Raw genomic sequence first — 24,786 nt, 5'->3', positions numbered from 1 at the left:
TTTGACACAATATAGGTTTCTGAATAAATGTAGTCAAAGAACTTGAAATTGGTTACATAATTTGAATTTATATACAATTGAAGATTTCTTGCTGTTGCGCAATACTTAGTAAATCTGTTTCAGACTATATACAAAGAATTAGCAAAATAAATTGTGACCCACAATTTTTTTTTTGGAAAATTGATAATTTCTTTAATTTTGAGGGGAAACAATTTACCCCCCCCCCCCCCCTCTCCCCCCGAAAAAATTTGTATAACCCCTCCCCCCTTTCCAAAAAAAAATAATATTTGAAGAAATTTTCTTTTTGTAAAATGTGGTACAATTTAAGAGACATCCATACACTTAAACACAAGTTATTGTCTGAAAACTTGAAAAATGCTTCTTTTTGGCCCCTAATTCCTGAACGGTTTGGGCAATTACCCCCAAAATGAATCCATACCTTCTACTCGTGGTATTGCACCTTGAATTGTGGTACAATTTCAGAGCAATCAAAATACTTATACACAAGTTATTGTCCTGAAACTAGAAAATTCTTGTTTTGGGACCCTTTTTGGCCCCTAATTCCTAAACAGTTGGGACCATAACCCCTAAAATCAATCCCAACCTTCCTTTTGTGGTATTAAACCTTGCGTTTAAATTTCATAGAATTCCATTCACTTATACTAAAGTAATTTTCCGAAAAATTCTTGTTTTGGGACCCTTTTTGGCCCCTAATTCCTAAACAGTTGGGACCATAACCCCCAAAATCAATCCCAACCTTCCTTTTGTGGTATTAAACCTTGCGTTTAAATTTCATAGAATTCCATTCACTTATACTAAAGTTATTGTCCGAAAACCAAATGTATTCAGACGACGAAGACGACAAGGACATGATAGCAATATACGAACTCAAATTTTTTGTGGTTGTATACAAAACATGAAGAAAAAATACATACAACTACACAGCATATCACTGTTTAATAAAGCAAAACAAATTTGTTTCTTTTTAATCGATTATTATTTTTGGAAATTTCATGAAACTTCTTGTATACATGCATGCCAACATTTTATTGAAATGATGAAATGATTAAAAATTCACTTGTTCAGTATTTTTACCCTGACTGTCAAAGAGAAAAATTTCTAACTGAGTTCTTATATTTCAGTTGAATTCAAGATTTTTTAGAATGCTACCATTTAAATTTTTAATAATAGACCAAATGTATTTTTCAATTTGGCTTAAAAGCACAAGGAATGACCATTGTAATTTGAACATGTCATGCACCTAGGGACTAGTGTTTTAGTTTAACAGCTACTTATAATTGTTAAGCTAACCCATACTCTACCATTCATTTGGCGGCATGACACCTTCATTTACATACATATCTTTGAATACCAAAATTTGAAGAAAAAAAAAATTGGTAATACAAAACAAAATAATTGCATTTAGAATTGTTTTGCAATAGAATTAACGGGCTGGTAGGTCATAAAGTCCCCCCAAAAAATTGTCACAGGCCAGAATATATTGATTCTAGTATTATACATGTCCTAATAAATGTAAATCTTGAATTCTAGCAAAAAAAGGCCCAATCCCTATTAAAATCCTGTAAAAGGTTCTCCTGCCCCTCTACGTGCTCTAGGTTTTAGAAATTAGAAAATTAACAATCCAAATATTTAGTTTTAGTCCTTATATATAAAAGATAAATTTATCTCTAGCTCATAGCATTACTTAATTTGGGTGGTGGAATTCAATGCAACAACAAAATTTCATGACAATTTTGTAAAAATAAAAAAAATCTAACAGTAAATTGCATTTTTCCATTTTTTTTTCAGAATTCAAAACTAAAATTAAAAATATAAATTAAAAACAAAACAAGAACTAGAAAGTTCTAGACTGGACAAATATGGTCTTTACTGTTCTTGAACAAATTTATAATTAATTACTTAATTTGATTTCATTAATGAGATTATATATGTGTATATCATAAATATAGGCCTAAATTGTTACAATTAATGAGATTATAAAAAAAGATATAAGAATATCTTATGATAATCAAATAAATAACTTGTGATAATATATCTGTTAATTGCATTAAACATCCATTATTTCAGAATAAATATATTCTTTTCATTTTGTATTTTAACAGGTGTTTGATCTCAGATGGAAATATTTAGTCAGATCAATATGGAAACAACTTAATTTCTAAATTATAATTTAAATATATAAATATTTGTTGAAACAATTTATATCAGAATATTGTTTATTGCACTCTTGGTATAGTGTTATTCATTATTAAGTAATAATTACTGAAGCATTCAGTTGAAATCCTATTACACTGACAATTATAATTATCTGGACTAGTGTACACATTATCAAGTGTATTGATGGATAATCAGGAGAAAGATTATGTTATGTAGATGTATCTGATGTTGCGCGCAGCCGCCGCATCACTTCCGCAAACACACTTGTAACTCACCTAATTTTTGTCCAAATATTTTGTCAAACTTTATTTCGCCCATTTTCGTCAAATGTTTATTCATAACACTCTTCACACTGAAAAATATTAAGACAATAAATATTATCATATCATTTTATCATCAACAATGCAGACGATAAATTACATGGTGTCAAACTGGGTTTTAACAGAACCCGAGCAGGTGCCCGTTTGCTCCGCTACGTACCTTGGATCAGGAAGGATGATTTTCTTGCTTGCTCTGGCGGCTGGAGTTGATTTAGACTTCTCCATCGCCATGAGATAGCTGACATCAGCCAGCACAGCCTCCAAGTCGGCCATTTTTACAAAAATATAGATCACAAAACTGTGCGATCTATCCCGAAGATCGATTTTACACCAAGTGTGTAATGAATTTTTATCCTTCCTTACTTGTACTCCATTCTCTTTGGCCTACATTTTAATAACACATATATTCCCTCGAATATTAAATAATATTTTAACCATATAATCCTTCATCTATATTGCTTTGCTTAAGATAATTCAAATATGTACATATGTAAATGTATTAATCAGTAAATGAGGAGCTTGCAAAGGCGACTGGGAAAAGAGGTCGGGGCGTGCTATTGGCCAGATGCGGAACCGACCTATTCGATTTTCCTTTGTTGATCGATTATTAAAAACTTTAGAAAATCTAAACAAATACACTTTCGTTAAAGATTCAATCTTGAGATTTGTGTCAATAATAACGATTCGTCAATAAAAACTTCAAAATGATGAGAGAATGATTTTCAAGTACTGATTCAAGTTGCCTTTGTGAGCCGGGTACTATTTTATAATACGTAATTTCTTCACCGTTTGGGGGGTTAAATAATGATGATGCAAAATTTCTTTATATAATTTACAAATATCAGCATATGATTTTTATAGTAATCTTTCATCTTATTATTAATTAGTATTGTGGCTTTAAAAATTACTGAAAAAATATTAATATTTTACATCTTTGAAATAATATGTAATATCTATACCATTTGGGTTTTTGTTGGACTGCATCGCCGTGTATTCATTTCATATGTATATAAAAACCATGTCTGTCTAGAGGTGAAAATCGACTAGAAGACCCGCACAGTAGGACATTTTTTATATACATGTAGTAAAGTCTTTTAGACACAATTTTCATACTTGTATTTATTTTTGTTTTCCATCGTCAAAATCATACTTTTTATGCCTGAGGAATCGATACAATTACGATTTCCAGGATGGACCGTCACTCGTTCAGGGGGTTTTGGGGTTTTTATTATTATTCAATTTTATTAGTTAGAAGAGAGAAAGGCTATATATACATTTTATCAAGGATTTTTGTAGTATGATCCTTGATTATTTTTTTTTCTGAAAATAAAAATAACAAATGTAAACTCAATAGTAATTTGAAAGTCCAACCATGCAAGTTTACCGACTAGGCGGGAAACTAGTAAACGGCCGGGTACTGATAACAAATGGATTAAGACAGTTAAATTTCTGTCTTGGTTGAGACACTTTTTAGGGGAAAGATTGTCCATAAACTTTCCATTTTTACCAGAATCATTCATGGTTTTAAACCAAACAAATTTAATTATACGGTATGATTTTAATATCTAGAACTTCGAAAAAAGAAGGTATTAAGGAAAAAAAACACAAATTTAATTAAACAGTGTATAGTTAATATCTAGAACTTCGAAAAAAAGGTACTAAGGGAAAAAAAAACACAAGTCCAAGAAAAAAAAAAACACCACTTGAACCAAAATAAGATAAGGCGAAAAGACCAACTTTATGTTATAGACAAACATTGAACAACACGAAACCAACACCAATATCTGGGCTTGGTGTACATGTGTGACTGGACTCGGTTAACCCTGAAGGGTGTGCGGTTTCTGCTCCACCAGTGGCATCCATCATGCTGCTCATGACAAGTGAAACATGTGATGATTAGTAGTATTTAGTTACAAGTCATGAACAATGAAAGTACAAGAGAATATGGCTACAACTATTGGTACAAATCTGTGGTCATCTATGCCTCTGATCATACTGTAACAGTCAGCCATGTCATGGTGTCGCCCTCATGACATTCAAGAAAACGAAATTCACTTTTCAATTGATAACAATTGGTTTTGTACCTTCCCTATAAAAAGCAATCCTCTATCTCTAATAGAAAACAGATATGTCGGCAGCAAATCTTGGTAATTTAGTTTCAAAGTCTCAAGAATGGAAAGCAGATAATAGGAAAACTAGTTCTACATTGGCTAGAGGTATAGGGGGAGGGTTGAGATCTCATAAACATGTTTAACCCCGCCGCATTTTTGCGCCTGTCCCAAGTCAGGAGCCTCTAGCCTTTGTTAGTCTTGTATTATTTTTAATTTTAGTTTCTTGTGTACAATTTGGAGTTTAGTATGGCGTTCATTATCACTGAACTAGTATATATATTTGTTTAGGGGCCAGCTGAAGGACGCCTCCGGGTGCGGGAGTTTCTCGCTGCATTGAAGACCTGTTGGTGACCTTCTGCTGTTGTCTGTTCTATGGTCGGGTTGTTGTCTCTTTGACACATTCCCCATTTCCATTCTCAATTTTAGGATCATCCTGCTTTTCATGAATTCTACCTTTTAGTTGTATATTAGAGAAAGATATATAGATATGAAGCAGACTTTTTGTAGTAGCCTTAATTTATAGTAATATTTAGTGTAATGTAGGAGAGTCGAACGTTTTGATATCGTTGTAAAATTTTTGTGATTTTATGATTGGAGACTTCTGGAATGTTTAAAAGAATTACGTATGATTGACTCCAAAGGCAGAACACGGCCCTTCACCATTTTTTTTTATAGACCTTCTTGTTCTGTAACAGAGATCACTCTGAACTAGGAATAAGTCGAATTTGCTCATGAAAACAAAATGAACAAAACAGTATCGACATAAATATCCTAACGGATGCCGCTAGTTGGGCAAAATTGCTCATTCTCCCGTAGAATCCGAGTCCTCGATTTTTCTGCTGTGGTATGTTGCTTAATCTTGATTTCTGTGAGGGGCTTTGTGACCTGCTGTTTGTCTTTTCCCTATTTTTCTTTTTGTTTATGGTGATGTCTGGTATCATTTCACTTTTAAGAAGTTTGCGTGGCATTGGACACCAACATATTTGTAATCTAATGTGCTGATAGCATCTACAACCTCTGTTGTTACTGAAAAAAGTTTGATGTTCATCGAAACTTGTAATTTATGGATTTCGATTGGATAAATGATCGAAAGGTTTCTACTATTTTCTAGCAGGTCCATTATCAGTGTGCATGATGTACAAACATTTATTATTGAAAAAAAAAAATCCCACGATCAAAATTGATATCATACCCCCAAGACTAAAGCTGCATTTACACGATGAACAAAGCATTAAGGAGGTTTAAATTTAAGATCATAAATATTCAAATGTGTAACGTTATGGCTACATTGAATTGTATGTTTAACAATTATAACTGGAGTGGATTAATCTTTGCAGCACGATGGGAGTTTTCCTGTACAGACTTGATGGTTAAATAAAAAATAATACATTATAAATTTTGTGCATTTAAAGCGTTTTTCTGAAAGTTCTTATCGGGAAAGCTCAAAACCGATAACCTGAAAGTCAGTGATGTATACATACTTGATGAAGCTATTTGACCAAAAGGGACCTAAAGTGAATAGCCAACATCATCTATGGTTAACTTTACCTGAGGGAAGGTGATGTATGTATATGAATTATGCTAGACACATTGCAAAGACGTCATTGCGTCCTTATATATATGTGTGATCTTTCGATGGAATAATTGTTACACAAGGGAACCTGCTGCCTTTATCGGTTATACTATGCAACACTGTCGACACTTTAAAGGAACAGATCACAACTCTAACCACAATGTACATAGTTTTAAACCGTAACAGTTAGGGGAGAGTTGAGGGCTCACAAACATGTTTTACCACAACACATTCTCTGTCCCATGTGGCAAACCGTTCTCGTCAAAACTATCTTTAACGCACTTTTAAAAAAAAATTACACACTGAGATTTAAAAAAAAAAGACACTCAGATTTCAAAACACAAAACACACACACTGAGAATTAAAAAATACACACTGAGATTTCAAAAAGACACACTAAGATTAAGAAAAATGAAAAAAACACACACTGAGAATTAAAAATTAGACAATGATATTTAAAAAATACACACTGAGATTGAATAAACTGAAAAACACACACTGAGGATTGAAATCTCAATGTGAAATTTTCAATTCTCAGTGTGGTTTTTTCCCCCAGTTTATATAATCTCAGTGTGTATTTTTTTAATCTCAGTGGGTCTTTTTCCTTTTTTTTTTAATCTCGGTGTGTCTTTTTCTTTTTTTTTTTAACCTCAGTGTGTCTTTTTCGAAATCTCGGTGTGTAATTTTTAATTCCCAGTGTGTGTTTTTAAGTTTGTTTTTTCATATCTCGGTGTGTGATTTTTGTTAATCTCAGTGTGCACATTTTTTTTTACTAATGGCTTTAACATAGTTTTGACGAGACCGGCTTGTCATAGTCCTAAATCAGGAGCCTGTATTTCCTGAGTGGTTGCCGTTTGTTAATGTTTGTCATATTTGTTATTCGTAAATTGTTTTGTTATGAATTAGACCATCAGTGTTTTTATAGCCGACTATACGGTATGTGTTTTTTCTCATTGTGGAAGGCCGTACAGTGGCCAATATTTACTTATATCCACTAAATGTGAACACTGGTGGATAGTTGTATCATTGGCAATCATACTGCATCTCCTTATTTTTTATATATACATTTTAGTTGAAAACTTTTCTCAAAGGAAAACATATTTTTTTCAAAGTTATGTTCACAAGTTAATCTTGCAGCATGCTTTTGAAATTGGTTTGTTTTTTCACATAACCATTTTAACAATTGTATTCCAAATATATAATAGTACCCACATGTGACAAAAACAGTATCGTTAACGTAATATTCCAGAGAATTTCTTCCACTTGGAACTATGATATTATAAAGGAACTTCTTTTTCAGTTTACTGAAAGCAAGCTCTAAGTACTTACCTGTTGATATGAAATCATGCCGTCCTGCACACTCATATATATCTTACTGTATGAATAAAATTGAGAATGGAAATGGTTAATGTGTCAAAGAGACAACAACCCGATCAAAGACCATATGAGTTTTAGATAAATATTCTTAAAGTAATGAAAATAGAGAAGTTCTCGCTCGGACACACACTCCATTATCTTGTATATTATAAGAGCATAAACCTGAAGCACGGGGAGGCACTCTACTGTCTCCACACGGCACTAAAGACAAACTCTGTAAAAAATAAAATTGAGAATGGAAATGGGGATTATTTATTCCAATTTTTATGAAGAAATCACCGATGAAATGTTTTTAAATTAGATAAATATTTATTATACCAAAAAATGCCGGTTTTTTTTCTAAAATCATAAAAATTTAATAAAAAAATAATTATTACCAAAGAATTGTTACACAAATTAAGAAGATACTTTTGTAAAGAAGATATTCCAAATCGTTTTACAAAAATCCACATGTTTTTATCTTTTGAACTTGACAAAAAAGTTAAGTATATGTCTGTCCAAAATGGATAGAAATGTCCAAGAAACCGAGATTTTAGGTAAATGTCTAAAATTTCGACCTTATTTATGTCTAAATTTAGCAAATGAAGGTATATTTTTTATTACATATTTAAATTGACCAGGTGAAAAATAGCTTATATGCAAATTTTCGTAAAAAAAATCACCGTGGGATCGAAACTGTATCGTATGCCCTTAAAACTATATAGCGTCAAAAAAGATGTTCTTGGGCGAATAAGTAGACACTTAAAATGATTTGACAAGCTGATTTCGTTCTTTCATTTTGTAAAAAATCTGCAGGGCCATTTTTAGTGAACAAGATGCTAAGAAAATTGAGAAAAATCTGGAATGCGCAATTCGTTTGGGTACTGTCTGAATCATTTTCACTAACATAAAATGAGAACAATCGCATTAGAAAATGAGCAAAAACTATGTACATGTATGTATAATTCGAAGCCAACATTTTGAGAGGTACCACTGTATTAATTGGCAGTTATTAGTAAATGTTTAGAATTTTTTCCGAGGAACATCTATATATAATAGATCTAATTTTGTTCCTCGGAAAAAATTCTAAACATTTACTAATAACTTGAACGTTGAAGCTTCAACGAGAGTTTTCTTCAAGGGTGGTTCCCCATTTACTGTTCAGATAACTTGTGCGAATAAATGCTGGATATATGCACTCTGGGACCTTATTTTCTAAATTATGTCCGAGGATTGTGCCAGATGCACTAAATGGAAAAGTAACTGTACCTGTGGCTTTTTTTATATGCTTAAACAGTCCTTGGTTTCGTCAAGCACACAATTTATATATGCAGCTTTTTCTCTCTGAATTCGGAGGAAAAGTTGTGAATTTGATGTCGGAATCATGACTACTAAATCACATAATATGAGACCAATTGCATGAGAAAACTATCATGTAAAAAAATTTAAGCATGCCTTATAACAGAATTTCTACATGTTACCTGTCCTCTTCCAATTTGTGCGAAAATTAATGTCACATTAACAGTCAACTCTGGAAAGGACCTTCGCGTGTTAATAGTCAATAATTTATAACATGAATTATAGTTGTAATTGGCTTTGAACTAGCTTTCAGTAACTGCGCGTACTCTTAGATCGGAACTTTGTGCCTTTTTTCGTTTTGTTATTTTGTTGTGTTTTGTTGTGTCGATCTGATAAGTTTATCCCTTTCCAGCTGAGTTTTACAGTGTGTTAATATGGTGTGCCGTTACACCTCTGTTTGGTTTGAGGGGGCTCGCAAACATATTTATCCTCGCCATTTTTCATATGTGCCTGTCCAAAGTCAGGAGCCGGTAATTCAGTGGTTGTTCGTTGGTTGCTGTCTGTAATATTTGCCGTACGGTGACATATAGTTGCTTAAATCAACGTGATTTGGCAATGATACCACATTCATCTCCTTATTTTCATATTTTTGAAAACAGCCATACGACAGATACGACTTTCCATATGGTAATTATGCATAAGAACTGTAAGACGAAACTATCAACGTATCTTTAAATTCGAACACTAAAAAGGATAGACAAACAATGTAGAGCTCAATTGACCGCGGCTGGCTTGCATGGAAAGTACGGACTAAGCCCAACATATAAATACAGCTGTTTCATGTATATGTACTTTAAATCGTAGCTGATATATGGTTTGCCTGTGTGGCGGTTACTTTTATGCAGAAGCAGAAACTTTCCACAGAAATACGATTAAACATGATGCTGTCTATCCCAGTCGTGACAGCTGAATCAGCTGTTTATATCCTATCTTGAGGGTTGTTTACATGAAATTATTCTATAGTCATATTTGCTAATGCTACAGTATATACTTCAATAAAAAAAGAAGTTGCGACAAAATATATCCAGATTGAAAGTTACTTCTCTAAAATAAGTAGATCCATGTTCACGTATAAACTCCCATCAATTCACGTCATCTTTGACAATTCTCCAACAAATTAGAATAGAATAGAGAATCGAAACGGGAATGTGTCATAGAGACAAAATCCCGAACAAAGAGCAAAAAACAGCCCAAGGCCACCAATGGGTCTTCAATTCAACGAGAAATTACTGCTCCCGGAGGCGGGCTTCAGCTGGCCCATAAACAATAATGTATACTAGTTCTGCGAAATGGACGCCACACTAATTAGAATGCATGAAAGCGAATGATTAACACAACAGTAGTTAGTTATAGACAGTTATGAATAAATCATGTTACAAAAGTTGGTAGGATTTTAATATAAGGAACTACGCCAATGGTACAAACTTCCACCAGAAATGTAGCAAGACATCCAGTTAAATTAAGATAATTAGCTGACACATACTAACAGAGCAAAGATTAACCACAATCAGGTAGATGCATGGTGTCAAATATTGAATAAAAGACCCAGAAATGTTCTACTACAATGTGAAAAACATGTAGTTCTCCAAACCCATATATTTTAGAGCTTCTTCTCAAGCCAGGAGACTGTAATTCAGTGGTTGCGTTTCTAGCTGTATATCATATTTCTTTTTCGTTGATTGTTTTGAACATAAATCAGGCCTCTTTTGTTTTTCTCGTTTGAACTGTTTTATATTTGCCATTTGTGGCCTTTTATAACTCGCTATGGGGTACAGGTTTTGTCGCATCGTTGAATGCCGTACGGTAACATATTATTGTTAACGTTTCGTCATTTAAATTGGTCTCTGGAGGAGAGTTGTCTCACTAGCAATCATATACCAAATCTTTTTATTTTTATACTGAATAAGCCGAATCTCCAACAGATAAGATCAGATATTTTATTAGTGCAAAATCCAAACAATAGAATTGTTACTATATAACAAAAACAAACAATCGACAATATAAACATGTTTCATTGACAAACAAATGAAATTCATGCGTGACAACACGCATCCTTTCAAATTAGCATTTAGATCATTATAATTTAGAACAGTGATACTTTTATAAATTTTGACTTGCCCGGATGGAGAGTTGTCTCATTGGCACCCATACCACATCTTCCTATATCTATATAGTAATTAAGTATTTTTCTTTAAAGTCGACACATGTACAATCAACAATAAACATGAGCGGAAGCTCATAGAACCGACTATAAAAAAGATAACAGGATATGATGTCTAACTCTATTATATATTAGTTCATATATAGATATAGGAAGATGTGGTATGAGTGCCAATGAGACAACTCTCCATCCAAGTAACAATTTATAAAAGTAAACCATTATAGGTCAACACGGAGCATTGGCTCACACCGAACAGCAAGTTATTACAAAAAAGAAAGAAAGAGACCTATAGTATTATTAATAAACATATAAAATCATGCATGTAAAATTACTTGCACAATGGTAAATGTTGTTTCTATATTTAAACACGCCGACTTATGCCATAACAATAACCATCATTATGTGACATTCTTCACAAGAAAAATAAAAATCAAATTTGTTTTTATTACTCATTGAATTTAAACAACGAACAATGTAATAAATTTCACTTAATATTTTGATACCAGAGTTATTTAGGTTTTTATAAACGTTCAAATGTTTGGCTTTGAGCGTTCCTGATGAAGGTGAATCCAGAAAAGCGCTTCGGACGCATGAAATTATTAAACGTGTTGTTTTCAATATTTTATACAAAATGAAATAAGTCTTTTAACTTATTCATAACTTAGGAGGCGCAATCTATATTTTCTCAAGGATTTGTATAGTAAATATAATATGATATACAAATCCTTGATTTTCTGAAGCTGTTTCATATCGACCACGTTCTGTTAGAATGTAGATTGGCAGGTCAGTTAGTTTTCATAGAGTTATTGTTCTTTGCATAGTTTCTTGCATATTATGTTCCGTATACTGTTTTGTGATTAGAATTTAGAATTAGAATATAAATTTGATGAGAAACGTTTGTTTTTTGCATGTCACGCCTCTTAGCCCGTTTACCATATTCCACTGCAATACACACAGGACAATCCAAGACAATTCAACGGTTCAGAATCTAACTGAATCTGGTAGATATTTTTAAAAGCATACATCAAGAAGTTGTGATTTGTTAAAAACAATGGAAAAGTCAACCAATGACTTGACGTTATTTACATTTTAGTTGACGAACAAAGTTGGCTGCTTGTTTTAAAATATCTAACTATTTGTATCTGTACTCTGAATTTTCATATGTGTGTTTGTACTAACTTGATTGAACCACAGATATGATAGCCATAGATCTATGGCTATTTTATCTTTTATTGAACTCATGTTATTTGTACGTCCATAATTTTTGAAGAAAGTTCTTGTCTATTATTTTCTGGCTTACTTCTCGGATTTTGGACAGTGCAAGCTATGTAATAACCGGAAGCGGAACCGGTTATCAGCTGATGAAATATCGTCTTCATGGTTTCAGTTAATTATATCTGTGAACGTAAATTATAATCAAGATCTAGAAGATACAGTGAAATGGTACATTAATATGATGAAATTTTTACCTGCCGATATTACTATTCTGTTCTGCTGAACTTTCTAATAGCCTGTTACTGTACAGTTTATTTTTTATAAAACCCAGTCTCCTTTTCATCATGTTCATAATTTGTTTATATAAATATGTTTAAAAATTGTATCTGTATGGTACTGGATACGAACTTACTTATCCAACTTATTCAGGATGTGTGTATGCACCACTGTCACAGCTAGTCGTGCAAGATAACTGTTGTTCAGTGGTGGTTGTTTGTTTTTGTGGTTCATAGGTGTTTCTCGTTTTTTATATAGTTTAGACCATTGGTTTTCCTGTTTAAATTGTTTTACACTAATAATTTTGGGCCCTTTATAGCTTGCTGTTCGGTGTGAGCCAAGGCTCTGTGTTGAAGGCTGAACTTTGACCTATAATTGTTAACTTTTTATACATTGTGACTTGGAGTTGGATGGAGAGTTGCCTCATTGGCACTCATACCACATCTTCTTATTTATATTAATCTTTCCACTGTAACTGTTTTATATTGTGAAAAATTATATATGTGTAACATGGACAGTACCAGTGGGATTTGAACCCTGAATCTTGGGATCTGAAGGCAGCTCTCTCACTGACTGAGCCAAAGAAGATCTTCCCTAACTCAACCAGTTAGACTACCTTTATGCATCCAGTTATGCAACACTCATCCCACATTTCAATTTTTGCACTGCATACCATCCAATTGAGCAGCTTACAGGTCCACTACTGTACAACCCCAAGTCTTTCTCTCGGAAACCCTAACGGCCTAGCCACAATCAGATGTACATTTTGTGTTTCACATGAAGCCAAAAATGAAGATCACATCAGGCAAAAACCCTTTTGATATTTTGGTACAGAAATGGTTTAAATTATGAAAAATGGCCGTCATAAGGCTAACACTTGAAGCATTTATATAATAACATGCAGTTTTGGGAAGAAATATTTAATATTTTTATTAAATAAATGGTGTTTTAAAACTGTCTAATTTTCTTTAATCAGGTTGCCTTCAAGACATGGTCACCAGTTTCAAATTTTTGGCCAATGACAAAGACAACAAAATATGTTTAGAATTATTGAATATCAAACATTTTAATCGAAAAAAAAAATGACAAGAACATGTTTAACTCACAATTATTTCAAACAACAGTAGCTTTCTTTGATCATTACTCTGATCTGATCAAACTATTTCTAAAATAATCTATTAATAACAAAACTTAAAAAAAAAACCTTTCTTTTGGTGTATAGAACATTAAAATAACTTGATGCATATTCTTACAATAAACAATCAAAGTTAGCAATACAATTTATATGTTTTGTCTACGGACAAGACATTTTATTGATATTTAATTAAATGCATCATTAAAACTTAATTTTGACATAGTTGAATATGTTCTCTTGACAAAATAACATACATTTTATTATGTTTATCTATCAAATGATGCTGAACCTCGAGGAAATTGGAAACAAATACATTGTGATAATGTCTACGGACAAGACATTTTATTGATATTTAATTAAATGCACTAAAAAGATAATTGTTAAAATTAAGATTAAGTTACCCATTTAATTTTAAGCTGTGTTTTTTAATTTTTGGAAAATATAAAAAAGTACCCATGATTCTTTACATATCTCAAAATTTTATTGATTAAGCAAAAATGAAGACACATTCTTTCAACTGAAATCCATAAGTCTGAATGTTTAACAATTAAACTTTTATTAAAACTCAATTTTGACAAAGTTGAATGTGTTCTCTTGAAAAAAATAACATACATTTTATCTATCAAATGAGGCTGAACTCAAGGAAATTGGAAACAAATAGATTGTGGTAATGCCTACGGACAAGACAATTTCAGTTGAATAAACAATCTGTTAGAAATAATTGTGATTATATTTATGTTGAAAATACTGAGTTTTAATGTGTTCAAAGAACTTTCATCACCTATAAATTAGATTTAAGTTCCAAAGTAGACAAATAATTGAATTTAATACTTGTTATGTACAAGTGTCTTGTCCGTAGACACTTCCTCATCTGCTGATAATCCTAAAATGCAAAAGATAAAGTCACAGAGAGAGAAATACTATTTCTTCATTTGATTACATTTTTTTTGTGTAAGTTTATCTTTTAAGTTATGAAGCAACTGGAATAAAAATATTGAAATAAAATAAGGTATGCTTTTAATGACTGACAATTTGACACTTTTTAAAATCCACTCCTGTAAAGTAATTTTACAAAAAAATGAGAACAGTTAAATAACCATTAATTAATAAAAAATAATACATTTCTAAGTTTAAACAACACATAGGAACAATTTAGATCCATAAAGCCAAGCAATATTGATATAAAGACATGTCTACGGACAAGACATGTGTCTACGGACAAGACATTCTGACATTTTTTTCAAATTCTTCCTCTATTAAAAGATGGTAGAAATTAATGTTTGTAGTGTTTTCATATCTACAAAAGAGTAGGAACTTAGCAATGCAACATTTATGTTATTACACTTCCAGTTTACTAGGAAATGCATGCCTAAGGACAAGACATTTTTTCACTTTATTTGGATATCCATTTTAGATGGCATATATCTCCAGCTAGGGTACTGCAATATAGATATATGAGGTAGTTGTTGATAATTCATATACAAGAAGAGAAAACAAAACACATAATAGCATAAATTTCATTTATTTTTCTCTTTCATTACTACATTATACAAGGTAAAAACAAAAATACAAAATTGCATAACGAATGCATAGTATTCGACTTTTTATCATAACTTTGTAACCACTGAAGATTTTTCGTTGCAACAACCAGCAAAAGAAAGATGAATAAATTGTCTATAACAGTGAACCAAAAATGTAGTTCAAATTAGGTTCACTTATTAACTATCAATTGATAAAAACAGTGTATTTTTAAATGAAACAACATAACGTGAAATTTTGCCCATTTTAGCGTGTATTTTAGTTGGTTTTTTTTCAAAATGGTCACACATATACATGATATTTGATATGCATTGTGAAGCCCTATATATTCTTTCCTTCAGTTCAAAGATGTAATACTTAAATTAAGTTCACCTTCTTGTCTATAGAAGCCTATAACATAGACCTAATATGAAATGTACATCTGATTGTGGCTAGGCCGTCTGGTCAGTTCAATGATGTCTATCATCCCTAATGACCTGCTGGTAATACCTGATGAATCACACAATTAAACTGCCAGGCATTTGTACCATACCAGTAGTAATTGCTCACAGCATTAATATTGTGAAAATACATGGATGGTAACAACGGGATTCAAACTCTCAATCTGAGGATCTAAAGGCAGCACTCGAACCTACATGTACTAAGCCAGGAAGATCTTCCCTAACTCAACCAGTTAGACTACCTTTATTTTTTTTGTGAAACCTTCCTATGACATAACTTCCAAAGCCATTTTTTTCAGCAGGACTTTGAAAGCAAATTTTGAGAACCAATTTGTTCAGGGTAATTTTCAATTATGGCTAGCTATATATATATATAGATAGAAATGTTTGCATTCATTTACATGATTCCTATCTTAACTGTGCTTTAATTGGTACAAAATATTTCCCAAAATATCCAAAAGTATTGATAAAATAATTTACAATTCTAGCCAAGATGAAGATGACCCAATTTTTAAAAATGTGTTTCAGGATTCCTTACTTCAGAGAAATATACAAACCAAACACGATATAAGCATCAGATAAACTATTTTGTACTGGACATCGATCGGTCTATTTGAATTTTTTTTCTAAAATTTCACTAGTTTGCATCTATTTATGAAGTCGAAGGGGACTTTAGGTTTGCACTCCGTCTGTCTGTCTGTCTGTCCATCCGTCAGTCCAGCAAATCAGTTTTCCAAACTTTTTTTTCTTTATGCTTGAAGATATTGATTTGATATTTAGTGTTTTATCATAACAAGTTACAGATCAAGTTTGAATTTTGTTCCGGTCTGACAATTTTGTGCAGAGTTATGGTCCTTGAACTTAGAAAATTCACTCATATAATCAGTTTTCCGCAATTGTTTTTGTCATGCTTGAAGATATTGTTATGATGATTGGTATATAGTTTTATCATGACAAGTTACAGATCAAGTTCGAATTTTGTTCTGGTCTGATGATTTTGTGCAGAATTATGGTCCTTGGACTTAGAAAATTCACTCAAATAATCAGTTTTCCTCACTTTTTTCGTCATGCTTGAAGATATTGATTTGATAATTGGTATATAGTTTTATCATGACAAGTTACAGATCAAGTTCGAATTTTGTTCCTGTCTGCTGATTTTGTGCAGAGTTATGGACCTTGGACTTAGAAAATTCACTCAAATAACAACAAATGGAAGTTTTTAACGACCTTGACTGGCTATACAGCCCTTGCACGGTCAGTACTCAAATAATCAGTTTTCCTCACTTTTTAATGCCCCCGCTGTGGCGGTGGGGGCATTAAGTTTTAATCTTGTCCGTCCCTATGTACGTCCTAAAATTGGTTTCCGTTCTCTAACGAGTTTGCCTCAACCAAATGTTATGAAACTTATACACAATGCAGAGTTGTGTTCCTTGGACTTAGAAAATTCACTCAATTAATCAATTTTTCGTCATGCTTGAAGATATTGACTTGATATTTGTTATATAGTTTACACCATGACAAGTTAGAGATCAAGTTAGCATTTTGTTCCAGTACAATGAATTTTTAACCGGTAGGGGACTATGTATTGCCATGCAATACTCAGAGAATGCTTGTTGTTTCCGCTTTATTTATTCACTTCTTTTAATCATTCAATAAGATTTAGAGTTTCACATATTGTTTGACGTCTGTTGACCCTTAGATGTCTTTTGGTTATGTTTGTTATTGGGTTGCTGTCTTATTGACATATACTCCACATCTCTGTAAGACTTTTTATTGTCTCGCCTGCAACGAAGGTCACAAGATGCGAGACATAGTGATTGCTATCCACCAATGTAATTTGTTTGTAAAAAGCTGTATTTTTCAGATACAGTGTAGGTAGAAGACTTTAATGCTTCACACCTTGTATTCAGATGCTTAAGTTACAAAGTTTCAGTCTGTCATATGTCCTGTGTCATTAACCACATTTTCATTGTTAATTAACTGCTTCAAAAAATGTATAGTTTTTTTGCGTGTAAAATACCCACTAATTATGAGTAGGGGGATAACATTATTTGGTATATAACATCCTTGTAAAGGATACATGTCCGTCAGACAGGCTTCAACGGACTTTGACCTCATTTCATGGATCAGTGATCAAGGTTTAGTTTTCATGATCAAGTCTGTATCAGATACTGTAAGTAGTAGGTCAACTAATTTGGTGTCTGGCAGGGTTCATCTGACCTTGACCTCATTTTCATGGTTAATTGGTCAATGTTATGTTTTCATGCTTAAGTCCATTTCTCAGATACTATAACCCGGTAGGTCAACTATATGTGGTGAATTAAATGATTGTAAGGTGTACAAGGTTGTCTAGAATTTCTGTGTCATTTGGACTCTTGTGGAGAGTTGTCTCATTGGCAATCATACCACATCTTCTTTTTAGCTCACCGGGGCCCGAAGGGCCCCATGTGAGCTTATGCCATCACTTGGCGTCCGTCGTCGTCCGCCATCTGTCGTTGTAAACTATTTTAAAAATCTTCTCCTCTGAAACTACTGGGCCAAATACCTTCAAACTTTAACTGAATGTTCCTTAGGGTATCTAGTTTATAAATTGTATCCGAAGTTTTGATCCATTGACAAACATGGCCGCCATGGCTAAAAATAAAACGTAGGGGTCAAATGCAGTTTTTGGCTTATATCTCAAAAACTAAAGCTTTTAGAGCAAATCTGACATTGGGTAAAATTGTTCAATTGGTCAAGATCTATCAGCTCTGAAATTTTCAGACGAATCGAACAACCCATTGTTGGGTTGCTGCCACCGAATTGGTAGTTTTAACAAAATTTTGCAGTTTTTATACGACCGCAAAAATTAAAAATTTTTTGGTCGTATATTGATATGACGTTGGCGTCGTCGTCGTCGTCTGGCGTCGTCCGGCGTCGTCCGAAGACACATTGGTTTTCGCACTCTAACTTTAGTTTAAGTGAATGGATCTCCATGAAATTTTACCATAAGGTTCAATACCACGAAAGGAAGGTTGGGATTGATTTTGGGGGTTATGGTACCAACAGTTAAGGAATTAGGGGCCAAAAAGGGGCCAAAAATAAGCATTTTTGTAACTTCCAGACAATAACTTGTGTGTAAGTGTATGGATCTCTCAGACATTGTACCACAAGGTTTCATATCACAAAGGGATGGCTGTAATTGATTTTGGGGGTAATTGCCTCAAAATTTTAGGAATTAGGGGCCAAAAAAGGGGCAAAAAACAAGCATTTTTCTAGTTTCATGACAATAACTTGTGTGTAAGTGTTTGGATATTTCTGAAATTGTACTACAAGGTTCCATATCACAAAGGGAAAGCTGTAATTGAGTTTGGGGGTAATTGCCTGAAACGTTTAGGAATTGGGGGCCAAAAAGGGGCCAAAAATAAGCATTTTTCTAGTTTCCAGACAATAACTTGTGTTCAAGTGTATGGATCTCTCTGAAATTGTACTGCAAGGTACCATACCACAAAGGGAAGGCTGGTATTGAGTTTGGGGGTGATGAATCATAAGGGGGTTCAAAAAATTTGGGAGGGGTGATTTTTTGTTTTTCTTTTCTTTTTTTTTTTTTCCTTTTTTTTTCTTTTAAAATTTTCCATTTTAAGTTGGTTATTTCTGATTAATATTTAAAAGCAAATAATAATGATATGGTAGGAGATACACACCAAACAGGATGTGTAAATTATTATATAATAAGTATTGTGCAATAGCAAGAAATTTTCAATTGCACAATAGCAAGAAATCTTCAATTGCACAGTATTGCGCAATAGCAAGAAATCTTCAATTGCACAGTATTGTGCAATAGCAAGAAATATCCAATAGCACAATATTGCGCAATAGCAAGAAATTGTCAATTGTACAGTATTGCGCAATAGCAAGAAATATTCAATTGCACAGTATTGTGCAAAAGAAGATACTTCGTATAAATTGCTCATTTCTTGATCAATTTCAATGGGGTTTTATTCTTGAATTCTTGGGGTTCTTTAATATGCTGAATCTAACCGTGTATTAAGTTTTTGGATTTTGGGCCCCATTTTTAAATTGGTCCACATTGAGGTCCAAAGGGTCCAAAATTTAACTTTGTTTGATTTCATCAAAAATTGAATTATTGGGGTTCTTTGATATGCCGAATCTAACCGTGTATTTAGATTCTTAATTTTTGGTTCCGTTTTCAAATTGGTCTACATTAAGGTCCAAAGGGTCCAAAATTAAACTTAGTTTGATTTTAACAAAAATTGAATTTTTAGGGTTCTTTGATATGCTGAATCTAAACATGTATTTAGATTTTTGATTATGGGCCCAGTTTTCAAGTTGGTCCAAATCGGGGTCCAAAATTAAACTTAGTTTGATTTCAACAAAAATTGAATATATGGGGTTCTTTGATATGCTGAATCTGACCATGTATTTAGATTTTTGATTTTTGGGCCCCGTTATCAACTTTGTCCACATTGAGGTCAAAAGGGTCCAAAATTAAACTTTGTTTGATTTCATCAAAAATTGAATTCTTGGGGTTCTTTGATATGCTGAATCTAACCATGTATTTAGATTTTGGATATTGGACCATAATAGGTGAATGTCTAATTTAAAATTTTTAAGTTCTTAGACCACATTTATTCTGTGTCAGAAACCTTTGCTGTGTCAAATATTTAATCACAATCCAAATTCAGAGCTGTATCAAGCTTGAATGTTGTGTCCATACTTGCCCCAACTGTTCAGGGTTCGAACTCTGCGGTCGTATCAAGCTGCGCCCTGCGGAGCATTTTATTTGTTATTATTTTGAATATTATTATAGATATATATAAACTGTAAGCAGCAATAATGTTCAGCAAAGTAAGATCTACAAAAAAGTTAATATGACCATAATTGTCAATTGACCCCTTAAGGAGTTATTGCCCTTTATAGACAATTTTACACAATTTGTTCAAGTTTGCTAACATTTAAAAATCTTCTCCTCTGAAATGCAGATGAGCGATTCAGGCTCTTGAGAGCCTCGTGTTTATATACATGTACTGTAGAAGTGTTCATCTGACCATGACCACATTATCATGACTCATCTGTAAATTTGAATTTTTCATAGTTAAATCTGTTTCTCAGATACTGTAAGCAATAGGTCAACTGTATTTGGTGTATGGAATGATTGTAAGTTTGTTCATGTCTGTCAGGCAGTGTTAATCTGACCTTGAACTCATTTTCATGGTTCAATGGTTAATATTAAGTTATTTCTATTTCTCAGATACTACATGTAGAAGCAAGTGGTAAATTATATTTGGTGTACAGGTGTATGAAATGATTGCATAGTGTACAAGTAGTCTGGCAGGGTTCACCTGATGGTGACCTTTTTTTTTTAATTTCATTGATCAACTTTAAGTTTTTTTAGTAGCTGCGATGAAAGTTGTTGAATGGGAGACAAACACTCTGGCAGTGGAGATGGAGTACCTTTTTTTATTTCAGTGGTGGAAAACCTAAATGTTTCATACCTTGTATACAGATGCCTTATCTTTAGTTATGCAGTTTCTGTCTGTCTCATGTCCATTGTCCTTGACCTCATTTGCACAGTTCAGCAACTGGTTAAAAAAAAAAAAAATTTTATACGACCACAAAAATTTTGCGGTCGTATATTGGTATGACGTTGGCATCGTCGGCGGCGTCGTCGTCGTCCCAAGACACATTGGTTTTCGCACTCTAACTTTAGTTTAAGTAAATGGATCTCTATGAAATTTTACCATACGGTTGAATACCTTAAAAGGAAGGTTGGGATTGATTTTGGGGGTTATGGTACCAACAGTTAAGGAATCAGGGGCCAAAAATAAGCATTTTCTAGTTTCCAGACAATAACTTGTGGAACGGTGTATGGATCTCTGTGAAATTAAACCACAAGTTTCCATACCACAAAGGGATGGTTAGGATTTGCTTCGGGGGTTATGGCTCAAACCGTTTAGGAATTAGGCACAAAAAAGGGGGAAAAAACAAAGTTGTCCTGGTTAATGGACAAATACTTTAGTACAAAACATAATTTAAAGCAGTGTAAGGGAGATAAATCAAATACATCATTTGAATTACCTCCCTTACACTGCTTTTAAATTATGTATAAAGTAATGGTTAATGAACAATTAAGACAATTTAAAACAGTGTAATGGAGGTAATCCAAATACAATGTTTTGATTACTTCCCTTACACTGCTTTTAAATTATGTTTAAAGAAATGCATATTTATAAAGGAAGACGGAAGACCAGTAAAAATATCTGCAAATGTTGCATCTTTTTTTTTTTACAAAAAAATCCATATGAAAGATTTGACACCATATTTTAAATTCTATTATAAAATAGATTAAGTTAGCACTTTGGTAAATTTAAATGGGTACTTATGGTTGCAAACTCCATTGGAAATTTGAATTGAGATTATAACCATATCTTGAGGGAAAGAATTTTTTTGGGGAAAAAAGGGTGGGGGGGGGGGGGTTAAAAAGAAAATTTCAAGAAGTAATCTTTAATTGCACAGTATGGCGCATTAGATTTGTAAAATCTTTGACCACCATTATTTATTTGTTGTGCCGAATCTAACCGTGTATTTAGATTTTTAATTTTGGGTCCAGTTTTCAAATTGGTCTACATTAAGGTCCAAAGGGTCCAAAATTAAACTTAGTTTGATTTTAACAAAAATTGAATACATGGGGTTCTTTGATATGCTGAATCTAAACATGTATTTAGATTTTTGATTTTGGGCCCAGTTTTCAAGTTGGTTCAAATTGGGGTCCAAAATTAAACTTTGTTTGATTTCAACAAAAATTGAATATATGGGGTTATTTGATATGCTGAATCTAACCATGTATTTAGAATTTTTATTTGTGGGCCCCGCTATTAAATTGGTTCATATTGAGGTCAAAAGGGTCCAAAATTAAACTTTGTTTGATTTCATCAAAAATTGAATTATTGGGGTTCTTTGATATGCCAAATCTAACCGAGTATTTAGATTTTTAATTTTGGGTCCCGTTTTTTAAATTGGTCTATATTAAGGTCCAAAGGGTCCAAAATTAAACTTAGTTTGATTTTAACAAAAAATGAATTCTTGGGGTTCTTTGATATGCTGAATCTAAACATGTGTTTAGATTTTTGATTATGGGCCCAGTTTTCAAGTTGGTCCAAGTTGGGGTTCAAAATTAAACTTTGTTTGATTTCAACAAAAATTGAATATATGGGGTTCTTTGATATGCTGAATCTAACCATGTATTTTGATTTTTGGGCCCCGTTATCAAATTGGTCAACCTTGAGGTCAAAAGGGTCCAAAATTAAACTTTGTTTGATTTCATCAAAAATTGAATTCTTTGGATTCTTTGATTGATTGATTGTTGGTTGCTTAACGTCCAGTGGCAAATATTTCATGCATATTCAGGACAAAACAAACTAACAATAAATACAATAGGTAGTTTCTGTAATAGAGGAGTCAGGGACTAAGGTCGGAGAAATTTATAGATTGCCACGGGAAATGAGGGTATATTGGATAGGGTCAGAAATTTAGCCTTGCAACAGGTCACCTACGGACCCCTCAAAGAGTTGTTGCAAGGGTTCTTAACGTGCAAAGAGCATGGCACTCTCTTTACACGAGGCATCAGATTTAACGTCCCCATTCTGACCGGACGTGGCTGCAAATTTGTACATCCCACACAGCCAAACGGACGCCCCACTTTAGCAAGGGTTTTACTGCCAGTCCGAGGAAGACCAATGGTGACCATACTTCTATTCCCCAGTCACCCTTGGGGTTTAGATTCTTTGATATGCTGAATCTAACCATGTATTTAGATTTTAGATATTGGACCATAATAGGTAAATTAAAAAAATTTAAGTTCTTAGACCGCATTCATTCTGTGTCAGAAACCTATGCTGTGTCAAATACTTAATCACAATCCAAATTCAGAGCTGTATCAAGCTTGAATGTTGTGTCCATACTTGCCCCAACTGTTCAGGGTTCGACCTCTGCGGTCGTATCAAGCTGCGCCCAACGGAGCATTTTATTTGGTTTGTCATGTGAATTTCTCACTTATTATGTGTAATAGGATAACTATATTTGGTATATGGGATCCTTGCAAGGCCTACATGTTCATCAGACAGGGTTCACCTGACCTGCATAAGATTTTTTTACAGAAAATGATTATCACACACTGTTATATAACAGACAGAGCATTTTATATTAATGTTTAAGTATGATACTCTTATGGGTTGAAAGTTAAATACATGTACATGTAGAAAAGTTTTTATCACACTATACATATATAGTCTGGAAATGATTTCATTCGAGCATACAAAGTGCTTTAAATTTACAATTTCGCAGCATATACAAATTATTCAATATTCAGAAAAAAAAATAAAAAAAATAAGAGAAGTTTTATCTACCTACGTCATTGTCTGTGTGAGATTTAATACATAAAATAAGGTAATGACAAAAATCGTGATATTTAAATCATTTTGACGAAAGTAAAGAATACATACATGACATAACTGAGATAGCAGAATTTCTCTAAACTTAACTAACAGTTAAGCAATCCATGCATGAATTGATCTGAAGGACCTGAATTCTTAAATAAACAGTAAAAAAAATAGATGAGAAGAAAAATACTCATCTGATCATTTTAAGATATGCAATGATTTCAAATGATTACAAAATTTATATTCTATGGATATAGAGATTATGTGTTTCAGTATTAAAGTCTATCAATATATTTTGATAAAGAGGGTGAATTATTGGCAACCAAAAACAATGATTAATAGATCTGTCACATTAACATTAAACATATGCAATGTTACTTAGTTTATTTTGTATTTAAATTTCAATTGTTTGAAAATAAAACTAATTATATCTACGATATTAAAATGTATGATATAGTTCAGAAACTTAATCAGATCTCAAATCACCAGTCTCAAAGAAGTTGTCATCTTTTGTGTGTGTGTGTAGGGTGGGGAGGAAAGAAAGTAGACATGATAATGTGTGTGAATATTTTTCATTCCAGCAACAATATGTGGGGAGGGTTTGTTGTTTTACCCCAGTCTGTCCATCCCACATAGGGTATATGGTTTGTCCTAAATTCTAGTTTTGAAGCTGAAACCTTTATGT

At 32.9% G+C, this 24,786-nt stretch overlaps 3 protein-coding genes across 3 annotated transcripts in view; 2 read left to right on the top strand and 1 right to left on the bottom strand.

Moving 5' to 3' along the window:
- Positions 1–3,036, bottom strand: part of LOC127713002 (beta-adrenergic receptor kinase 2-like) — a 120,114-nt gene extending 117,078 nt beyond the window's left edge. The window contains exons 1-2 of the mRNA XM_052219591.1: positions 2,659–3,036; positions 2,454–2,530 (exon numbers count right to left, since the gene is read on the bottom strand). Coding sequence (XP_052075551.1) covers positions 2,454–2,530; positions 2,659–2,771 — 190 coding nt within the window. The 5' untranslated portion in view covers positions 2,772–3,036. The remainder of the gene's footprint in view (positions 1–2,453; positions 2,531–2,658) is intronic.
- Positions 1–18,899, top strand: part of LOC127712999 (small G protein signaling modulator 1-like) — a 361,281-nt gene extending 342,382 nt beyond the window's left edge. The window contains exon 25 of the transcript XR_007987360.1: positions 18,885–18,899. The gene's annotated coding sequence lies outside the window, so the exon portion shown is untranslated. The remainder of the gene's footprint in view (positions 1–18,884) is intronic.
- Positions 12,415–24,786, top strand: part of LOC127713003 (uncharacterized) — a 36,604-nt gene continuing 24,232 nt past the window's right edge. Inside the window, exon 1 of the mRNA XM_052219592.1 lies at positions 12,415–12,501. The gene's annotated coding sequence lies outside the window, so the exon portion shown is untranslated. The remainder of the gene's footprint in view (positions 12,502–24,786) is intronic.

The sequence above is a fragment of the Mytilus californianus genome, unplaced genomic scaffold (assembly GCF_021869535.1).
Source record: "Mytilus californianus isolate M0D057914Y unplaced genomic scaffold, xbMytCali1.0.p SCAF_8, whole genome shotgun sequence".
In the NCBI taxonomy this organism is placed as follows: domain Eukaryota; kingdom Metazoa; phylum Mollusca; class Bivalvia; order Mytilida; family Mytilidae; genus Mytilus; species Mytilus californianus.
Note: the sequence above shows the minus strand (reverse complement) of the source record. Positions and strands in the feature narration are given on the sequence as shown.